Source organism: Eleutherodactylus coqui, chromosome 7, assembly GCF_035609145.1.
Source record: "Eleutherodactylus coqui strain aEleCoq1 chromosome 7, aEleCoq1.hap1, whole genome shotgun sequence".
NCBI classification, from domain to species: Eukaryota; Metazoa; Chordata; class Amphibia; order Anura; family Eleutherodactylidae; genus Eleutherodactylus; species Eleutherodactylus coqui.
In genome coordinates this window covers 107,985,565-107,996,072 of record NC_089843.1, presented here as the reverse complement: position 1 = coordinate 107,996,072, position 10,508 = coordinate 107,985,565, and the positions used below count along the sequence as shown (strand labels likewise).

At 49.9% G+C, this 10,508-nt stretch overlaps 1 protein-coding gene and 1 long non-coding RNA gene across 2 annotated transcripts; one reads left to right on the top strand and one right to left on the bottom strand.

Annotated features, from left to right (window-relative positions):
- The first annotated feature begins 5,863 nt into the window (after positions 1-5,863).
- LOC136573375 (uncharacterized) lies at positions 5,864-7,704 on the top strand. Its single transcript, XM_066574671.1, has 2 exons — positions 5,864-5,930; positions 6,637-7,704. Exons 1-2 carry the CDS (start codon positions 5,884-5,886, stop codon positions 7,529-7,531), a joined length of 942 nt encoding a protein of 313 aa, XP_066430768.1. The 5' UTR covers positions 5,864-5,883; the 3' UTR covers positions 7,532-7,704.
- A 1,756-nt stretch (positions 7,705-9,460) lies between these two features.
- LOC136573374 (uncharacterized) lies at positions 9,461-10,137 on the bottom strand. The gene is made up of 3 exons (XR_010785878.1): positions 9,861-10,137; positions 9,633-9,774; positions 9,461-9,490 (listed from the first exon to the last, which is right to left on the bottom strand). It is a non-coding gene; the product is annotated as an uncharacterized lncRNA (long non-coding RNA).
- Between the last annotated feature and the right edge of the window lie 371 nt (positions 10,138-10,508).

Genomic DNA, 10,508 nt, shown 5'->3' with positions numbered 1-10,508 from the left:
GGAACCTATGTGCCACACACTATTCATTCTGTCAAGGTGTCTGCATGCCCCAGTCAGACTGCGTTTTTTTATAAATAGTCACAGGCAGGTACAACTCCGCAATGGGAATTCCGTGTGCACCCACAGCATGGGTGGCTCCCTGGAACCCACCCGCTGTACATAAATGTATCCCATTGCAGTGCCCTGGACAGCAGAGCTAACGTCAGATTAAATGCAGGTGGGCTTCGGCCCAAACTGCATGCCCCAGTCAGGCTTGAGTTTTTTATAAGTATACACAGGCACGTACATCTCCCTAATGGGAAGTCCATGTGGACCGACAGCATGGGTGGGTCCCAGGAAGCCACTGGCGGTACATAAATATATCCCATTGCAGTGCCCAGCACAGCTGATGTAACGTCAGCTTTAATGCAGGTGGGCAAAAAATTAATTGGATTACACTGTAGGCGAGGGCCCAAAAAAATTGGTGTACCAACAGTACTAATGTACCTCAGAAAAATTGCCCATGCCCAACCAAGAGGGCAGGTGAAACCCATTAATCGCTTTGGTTAATGTGGCTTAATTGGTAACTAGGCCTGGAGGCAGCCCAGTTAAAATAAAAATTGGTTCAGGTACAAGTTTCAACGCTTTAATGAGCATTGAAACGTATAAAAATTGTTTACAAAAATTATATGACTGAGCCTTGTGGGCCTAAGAAAAATTGCCCGTTCGGCGTGATTACGTCAGGTTTCAGGAGGAGGAGCAGGAGTGAGTAGAATACACAGATTGATGAAGCAAAAAGGTCACCGTTTTTGATGGTGATAGAGAACGATGCTTCCATCCGTGGGTGCAGCCTACGTATTGCTTAGGTATCGCTGCTGTCCGCTGGTGGAGAAGAGAAGTCTGGGGAAATCCAGGCTTTGTTCATCTTGATGAGTGTAAACCTGTCGGCACTGTCGGTTGACAGGCGGGTACACTTATCCGTGATGATTCCCCCAGCCGCGCTAAACACACTCTCTGACAAGACGCTAGCCGCAGGACAAGCAAGCACCTCCAGGGCATACAGCGCGAGTTCAGGCCAAGTGTCCAGCTTCGAAACTGGAGCAGATAAGAGGGACGGATTGGAAAGACAACTTTAATTTCCTGAAGTGCTGATCTCATCCGGAGTTCCTGTTGATGGCTTTCATACAGAGGAAGTCAGGCAGGGACACAGAAGGGTCGGATTTGATGTTGTTACCATTTCAAGAAATCAAGGAAAATTAGCAATAATTAGAATAAACGTTTGTTATATCGATTGTGGATACCGGAGGATATTTTCCTTAAGGAGCGCGGTGCCCCCCTTTTTTCCTGTTTACATTTTACTTTGTGCACGGATCCCTGCAAGGATGCGGTTTATGGACACTGCTGGCTCTCCTAGTCACTAGCCTGACAGGATGAAAAGGATCTCCGGGAGAAAATTACATCTGTAGTTCATTTTTTTGAAGCTAACGTGGATAAGGGGTGTTAGTGGGTCCCTTTGCAGGGTCCTGCTAAACACCGGGTAAGTCCATCCATACATTTTTTTCTAGCCCCTCGGGCTATATCTATTGAAACTCCCTTGTGGGCGCTGTCCTGATATAGTTTTTTTATTATATATTGCAGCTTCGAAACCCAGTAGTTGTAGGGGGCAGAGGCGTCACCGAGGACGGTCGTGCGATCGGCTACGTACTCCCTCACCATCCTTTTACAGTGCTCCCGCCAACTCAGCCTTGACTGGGGAGCGGTGACACAGTCTTGCTGGGGAGCCATAAAGCTGGCAAAGGCCTTGGAGAATGTTCCCCTGCCTGCGCTGTACATGCTGCCTGATCTCTGCACCTCCCCTGCTACCTGGCCTTCGGAACTGCACCTTCTGCCACTAGCGCTGTCGGATGGGAATTTTACCATCAGTTTGTCCGCCAGGGTCCTGTGGTATAGCATCATTCTCGAACCCCTTTCCTCTTCGGGTATGAGAGTGGAAAGGTTCTCCTTATACTGTGGGTCGAGCAGTGTGTACACCCAGTAATCCATAGTGGCCAGAATGCGTGTAACGCGAGGGTCTTGAGAAAGGCATCCTAACATGAAGTCAGCCATGTGTGCCAGGGTACCTGTACGCAACACATGGCTGTCCTCACTAGGAAGATCACTTTCAGGATACTCCTCCTCCTCCTCCTCCTCCGGCCATACACGCTGAAAGGATGACAGTCAAGCAGCATGGGTACCCTCAGCAGTGGGCCAAGCTGTCTCTTCCCCCTCCTCCTCATGCTCCTCCCCCTCCTCCTCAACGCGCTGAGATATAGACATGAGGGTGCTCTGACTATCCAGCGACATACTGTCTTCCCCCACCTCCGTTTCCGAGTGCAAAGCGTCTGCCTTTATGCTTTGCAGGGAACTTCTCAAGAGGCATAGCAGAGGAATGGTGACGCTAATGATTGCAGCATCCCCGCTCACCATCTGGGTAGACTTCGCAAAGTTTCCAAGGACCTGGCAGATGGCTGCCAACCAGGCCCACTCTTCTGTAAAGAATTGAGGAGGCTGACTCCCACTGCGCCGCCCATGTTGGAGTTGGTATTCCACTATAGCTCTACGCTGCTCATAGAGTCTGGCCAACATGTGGAGCGTAGAGTTCCACCGTGTGGGCACGTCGCACAGCAGTCGGTGCACTGGCAGATTAAACCGATGTTGCAGGGTCCGCAGGGTGGCAGCGTCCATCTTGGACTTGCGGAAATGTGCGCTGACCCGGCGCACCTTTCCGAGCAGGTATGACAAGTGTGGGTAGCTTTTCAGAAAGCGCTGAACCACCAAATTAAAGACATGGGCCAGGAATGGCACGTGCGTGAGGCTGCCAAACTGCAGAGCCGCCACCAGGTTACGGCCGTTGTCACACACGACCATGCCCGGTTGGAGGGTCAGCGGCGAAAGTCAGCAGTCGGTCTGCTCTGTCAGACCCTGCAGCAGTTCGTGGGCCGTGTGCCTCTTCTCTCCTAAGCTGAGTAGTTTCAGCACGGCCTGCTGACGCTTTCCCACCGCTGTGCTGCCACGCCGCACGACACCGACTGCTGGCGACGTGCTGCTGCTGACACATCTTGATTGCGAGACAGAGGTTGCGGAGGAGGAGGAGGAGGAGGAGAAGGGTGGTTTAGTGGAGGAAGCATACACCGCCGCAGATACCAGCACCGAGCTGGGGCCCGCAATTCTGGGGGTGGGTAGGTCGTGAGCGGTCCCAGGCTCTGACTCTGTCCCAGCCTCCACTAAATTCACCCAATGTGCCATCAGGGAGATATAGTGGCCCTGCCCGCCTGTGCTTGTCCACGTGTCCGTTGTTAAGTGGACCTTGGCAGTAACCGCGTTAGTGAGGGCGCGTACAATGTTGCGGGAGACGTGGTCGTGCAGGGCTGGGACGGCACATCGGGAAAAGTAGTGGCGACTGGGAACCGAGTAGCGCGGGGCCGCCATCATGCTTTTGAAAGCCTCCGTTTCCACAAGCCTATACGGCAGCATCTCCAGGCTGATCAATCTGGCTATGTGCACGTTTAACGCTTGAGCGTGCGGGTGCGTGGCGGCGTACTTGCGCTCAAACAGTTGCACTAGCGACGTCTGGACGCTGCGCTGAGAGACATTGCTGGATGGGGCCGAGGACAGCGGAGGTGAGGGTGTGGGTGCAGGCCGGTAGGCACTCATGCCTGTGTCCTCAGTGGGGGGTTGGATCTCAGTGGCAGGTTGGGGCACAGGAGGAGAGGCAGTGGTGCAAACCGGAGGCGGTGAACGGCCTTTGTCCTACCTTGTGGGGTGCTTGGCCATCATATGCCTGCGCATGCTGGTGGTGGTGGCTCCCCAGCTGATCTTGGTGCGACAAAGGTTGCACACTACTGTTCGTCGGTCGTCAGGCGTCTCTGTGAAAAACTGCCACACCTTAGACTTAGAGCACCTTGGCCTCTGCAGGGTGGCATGGCGCGAGGGGGCGCTTTGGGAAACAGTTGGTGGATTATTCGGTCTGGCCCTGCCTCTACCCCTGGCCACCACACTGGCTCGGCCTGTGCCCACACCCTGACTTGGGCCTCCGCGTCCTCGCCCGCATCCACGTCCTCTAGGCCTACCCCTACCCCTCAGCATGCTGTATTACCAGTAGTGCAGAAACAGAACGCTGTAATTAAATGTGCCGCTTATTGGCCTGTGGTTGGAGGCTGACTTCGCTTACGGAACGCACAGCAGAGCCAGGAAATAATTTTGCGCAAGCCTGCTGTAACAGCTTAGCTGGCTGCATATGAATTAGGACAACTACCCCCAGCAGAGACCCAGTACACTGAGGATGGTCACAGGCAGCCCAAATAGATTTTTTTTCCAAAATGTTTTTGGAAAGGCCCACTGCCTATATACACTAAATATGTCTTCTGTCCCTGCCTCACCACTACTGGCCCTGGACAATGTAAAATTACTGCAGGACGCAATGCTCTGCACGGCCGATATACAAAAAAAAAAAAAAAGTGCAACACTGCAAAAAGCAGCCTCCACACTACTGCACACGGTTAGATGTGGCCCTAAGAAGGACTGTTGGGGTTCTTGAAGCCTAAAATAACTCCTAACACTCTCCCTATAGCAACTCCAGCAAGACAGCACTTTCCCTGAACTATGTCAGAATGCATCTGAGGCGAGCCGCGGGAGGGGCCGATTTATATACTCGGGTGACACCTGATCTCACCAGCCACTCACTGCAGGGGGGTGGTATAGGGCTTGAACGTCGCAGGGGGAAGTTGTAATGCCTTCTATGTCTTTCTATTGGCCAGAAAAGCGCGCTAACGTCTCAGAGATGAAAGTGAAAGTAACCCGAACATCGCGTGGTACTTGTTACGAGTAACGAGCATCTCGAACACGCTAATACTCGAACGAGTATCAAGCTCGGACGAGTACGTTCGCTCATCTCTAGTGATGAACTAAAATAATTCCTAGCCGGTAGTAAAAATCGTTTATTTTGAAGATTAACATACACATAATAATCCGTTTTAAGGCCGGATTCACACAGGGCGGATTTGTTGCTGAAAGGTCGCGGTTTTGCCGCTGCGGATTTGCCGCAACCTTTCCGTTTCTGCGGCAAATCCGCATGCAATGCCCAATTAAGACGCGTTTTTGACCGCGTATTTATCTGCGGTTCTGCCGCCGGTAAATCCGCAGGCCCTTTGTTGCGGAAAAAACCGCAGCGGTTATTTTTGGAGAGGCGCGGTTTTTCTTGCAGATTTGCCTGCGTATTTTACTAGGTGCAGATTCTTAAAAAAACTGTTTCCTGTGAGGTCATCGATCCCACCCATTTCTGCATAGGGTAGGAAGAGCTTTGTATTTGTGGCCATTTTCTCTGCAGACATGGACCGAGCAACAGTCCGTCTGAGCCGCGCATACCGACGCAGACTGATTACATTTGTGCTTATGATGGATAGAGAACAATCTGAAAAGATGAGCGATTTGTGGTCATTGTGTGCTTAGTTTCCTTGTTGTTTGTTTATGCACTGCGGACTAGAGTGTAATTGCAGTCATGTGCTTTAAATTCATGTGCTTTAATTCATGTTAATGTGCTTTAAAAATTCATGTGCTTATTCTTCTTCAGACTGATCGTGCTTCCCGGCGTCAGAGACGTTTCTGGGTTCATCCCCTACTAACCGAGAGGGGGACGAAGGGCCATTTTGCGAGCCTCTACCACGATCTTAAAAAGTAAGTGAAGTGTTGCATGGGAATAGGTTTGATGTTGCACTCTGAATTGTTATTAATTTTAGCCCGCTCTCCCTTTCTCTTTCTCTCTGCAGCCATCCTGAGAAGTTCATCTCATTTTGTCGCCTGCCTCTGGAGGCCTTTGACCGCCTTCTGGAGCTGGTGCGCTGGGATCTGACCTACCAGGACACGCAGATGAGGAAGGCGATCACTGCAGAAGAAAGGCTGCTCATCACCCTTCGGTAAGTTACATTTGTTATTGTGTCACTGTAGTTATTTTTTTTTTTTTGTTTTTCCTTTTTTTTTTTTGGTTCTGTGATTTTTGCGCGGTACCTTTTTTTATGCACTGATTGCTCCGGTAGTAGGACGTAATGCTATAGCATTACGTCACACTGCTTTTTCACAGCTGGGCTATCAAGCACCCCTGTTATTAGCACCACGCCCATCATGACACCTGCACGGCTACCCCGATCTCACCGGGACGGGTGGGTCTTTATTTGCCCGTGCGTGGCATTAGAACAGCATCATCTTGTGGCTGGTTGACTTCATTGACATTGTCAGAAGCTACATTGTTGAACTTACCAGACCAGCAAACTTGGGCAACCTTTGTTGTGCACCGGCAGTGAACGGGACCAAGTTACCTTTCTGAGTGTAGCAGGAACATGTTTTCATTTTCTCATTCTCCCTCCCCTTTTGTTTGGGATGGGGAGAATGGAAATCTGAACCATGTGTGGAATGGATAGTGAGAATTTCACGGCCCCCCCCCCCCCCACATCCCATGTATACCTTTCAATTGCAAATCTTATTTCCTTCACACGAATTCTTCTGCGTTCTCCGATCTATTTCGTGTTGAGAACAATATCTGAATACTGCATACATAGAAGTGTTGATGTAATGCAAGTCTTCATTGTGTACTAATTTTTTTTTCTCTTCTCTGCTTCTTTTCAGCTTCTTGGCCACAGGAGAGAGCTATGCATCCCTGCATCTCCAATTTCGTGTTGGTAAATCAACCATCACCGAAATTGTGAGGTGCACATGCAGCGCCATCTGGCAGAAGTTGCAGCCCATCGTGATGCCTTCACCTACCGAGGACACTTGGCAACGTGTTGCAGCAGGCTTTCAAGATGTTGCCAAATTTCCTAACTGCATAGGCGCCGTCGACGGCAAACATGTGCGTGTGCTTCAGCCAGCCCACTCAGGCTCCAAATTCTTCAATTACAAAAAATTTTTTTCAATTGTCCTGATGGCCGTGGCTGATGCACATAGCAAATTTGTTTGCATCGACGTCGGCGCCTATGGCAGCACTGGGGATTCTCAGGTGCTGCGAACATCACAGATTGGGATGCAAATTCTCCGAGATGGCGTCACGCTCCCAGCCCCACAACCTTTCCCGGGAACCACACATCCAGTCCCCTTTGTGATGGTATCGGATGAGGCTTTCCCGTTGATGCCAAACCTGTTGCGCCCATACCCGCGGAGAGGACTGAATGCCCGGAAAAGGATTTTTAATTATAGGCTGAGCCGGGCACGTCGTGTGGTTGAGTGTGCCTTCGGGATTATGGTGAGTCAGTGGAGAGTTCTAGGGACTACACTGTTAGTAGACCCTAACACAGTTGATGACCTTGTCAAGGCATGTTGTGTTCTTCACAACTACCTCCGGGACTATCGCCCAGAGGTAGATGTCGAAGAACTTGATCCTGCCTTTGACACGGTCATCAACTGGGGGGGAGGTAGGACGCCTGCTACTGCAGTGCAGGTACGCGAACTCTTCACTGACTATTTCCTTAGTCACGAAGGCACCGTGCCATGGCAGTTCTCCTGTGTCGGTGGTGTGCAGCCCTAACTGCAGTGTGACCCTCCCCCGGCGCCCAGCCCCAGAAGGAAGCGGAAACCAAACTGCGTAGAGAAATACGTATTTTATTGAAGGCACAAAAGGACACTCCTCCACCTTTAATTTAAAAACTTCAATAAAATTGTGTTAAACAGTTTTCATAATAAAATGTTTTAATATTTCACAAAAAAGATTGTTCTCCAAATTTTTCTGGCGCACAAAACATATAATCTGCATTGTAAAGAAACGGAATTGGTTAGACAATGATGGTTTTTTATTTTGTGCAAAATAAACATATCTTTTAGTTGAGCCGTCTACTTTTTTTCAGCGCACATACCAATTACCACTACTTGAATACAACTAACTTTCTCCTTCACTGGCCAATCCACAAGCAGTATAGCTCTGGCCACACTTGCCGGTCATGCCGCAAGCGAAAATGATGATGGCAACAGGCACGCAGAATGGCCCTGTTGTCATCACCATTTTTTTTTTCCATGCTCGAACTCCTGTTACAAACATAGAGCGAGCATGGAAACAGACAGACATGAAAATAAATATAGGGAAAGAAAGGACTATGAGTCAAGAGAAGTGATGTACCCCAACCTTGGAGGACAGTAAGGCAGCGTTAAATTGAAAACAAAAAAAAAGGCAGTCCTTCTCGTACAGTAGCACAGGCCGCAAAGAAATTTACGTGCGTGCCACTGCCGTAATGGAATTAGTGCGCCTTGCCTCTTTTGCCGCAGAGCACATCTTAGCTGGGAGTGAGCGATGTTTGCAACCCCAATCGTTCCCATGACCATCCGTTGGATTTCTGGGACACCAGCATAATCCGTGCATTGGCAGACACGGCAACAGCACCACGGAACCTGTACTTTCCGATGGTTTGCTGTAGGACATTGCAGTTATCCCAAACTCAACGTTTGCGATTACTCCAATGTCGTATAAGTAAAAGAGTTTTCTCCTATAATGCATTGAGATGCATTTGGTGGCGTGCACAGTCGTGAGGTGGACTGTTGCGATGTCTGTTGCAGAGGGCTATTCATGAGTGATAGAAATGACGCTTGTGATGGGGAACCGCCTGAGGCAGTGTCGCCGTAGCCAGTGTCAGGAGAGCCATGGTGCATGGGGTATACCGGTGTCCTAGAAACCCTGGGCGGTTGATCAGGGAAAGATTGGGGTGCAGGCAGCATGCGGTTTGAGTGTTGAACAGGAAAGGCTGCATTTTTCATTGCCACAATAATGGCAGTGCTATCGGCAATGGCTCTTGGCGATCCGAAAATCTCTAGCACTGTGTACAGAACTGGCGGAATTGTCCACTGCCGCTCTGAGCTGAGTTCACGAAGGCGGGACGCAATGGCTGTACCCATTGTGTCCCACTGGTCGGCCGTCTCAGAACGGCGTAATAAAGACAGCGCCTCTTGGGTGGCATCTGCCTTGCTATTCTTCCGACGCGGGCCAGCTGCAACGCTGCGGCTGGCCCGCGCGGAAGTCACCACCCTGCTAACACATGCTCTGCTGGCAGGGGCAGTAGTATTGCCACACGACACAATTTGTTCCCCCACTTCTGGAGAAACAGAAGTGGGGTTCAAATCGGGCGTGCTACGCTGGCTGTCCTCCAAGGCTGGGGTACCTTCTCTGGACTCATCGTCACACGGCTCCTGTCCCGGCCCATCTTTGTCAGGTGAAGCGGTGGTGTCCGTGGGAGGCGCGGCCCCAATGTTCCCGCTGGATCTGTTGGCGAAACAAGAGTAACATTAGAGACCTAGAACCTCAAAATGACACCACATCGAACCCGAGCTAGGAGAGTTATTTGCACTTACGCGCGCAACACTCGACTAGTTCGGAGGAAGCGCAGTTGCTCCTGGTATGGACATTTCTTTTGTGAAGGCGACATGCCACTTTTTTCACAATCTTTTTCATGCTTCTTGTAACGGTCCCGAACCGACCGCCAACGATTCTTGACATCTTTAACTGCAAATAATGAAAAAGGACAATTAAACAGGGTACAAGCAGTACCACCGACACCTGCAATAAAGAGTGTTGTTAGATGCAGTACAGTTCTGAGTACATCCAAGGAAGAAACAACAAAGCAGTTTCAGGAGTGTAAACTTACGTATTTCACTGTGGAGGGCAGCAGTTCCGGAGTCCCAATCGGGATACATGCCAGTGCATACCGATAGCCAGGCGTCTGCCTTTAAATCTCGGTCGCTGTAGCCCGTCTCGGCTGGGTCCCATATCTCAGGCCTACTTTCAACCTGAAGGGGGGGGAAGAAAGAAGAAAAAAAGTTGAATAGCATTCCAAGTGGGTGGATATGGTTGTGTCAGCGCACACTACACTCACCAATGTTATCATCCTGGCAACGTTTATACCCATTCGCTGGTACCACGCCATACTCCCGATATATCCTTTGCGACAACCGAAAATCTTTTTCGTCCTGTGAGTAAACAGAGAATGGTTGCATTTCATTACATACACAACATTAGTGCCCAGTGGCGCAGAATTTCAATTTGCACAAAATAACAACGAGGCTCACATCTTCGCGTCAGATGCCGAAGGGGAAAGAAGCAAGGGAGGAAAAAGGCGGGAAAAATGCATTGCAATGCAAAAGATGAAAAGGCCATAAATTGTGCAGCAAAGCAAGGGAGGAAAAATGCGGGAAAAATGCATTGCAATGCAAAAGATGAAAAGGCCATAAATTGTGCAGCAAAGCAAGGGAGGAAAAAGGCGGGAAAAATGCATTGCAATGCAAAAGATGAAAAGGCCATAAATTGTGCAGCAAAGCAAGGGAGGAAAAAGGCGGGAAAAATGCATTGCAATGCAAAAGATGAAAAGGCCATAAATTGTGCAGCAAAGCAAGGGAGGAAAAAGGCGGGAAAAATGCATTGCAATGCAAAAGAGAAAGGACGCAAAAGAGCAATGATAGGCTAAGTAGTGCATTACCTTCGTTATCCGATGTGCCGCCCGATGTGGAGGGCTCTGGGCCCCCTG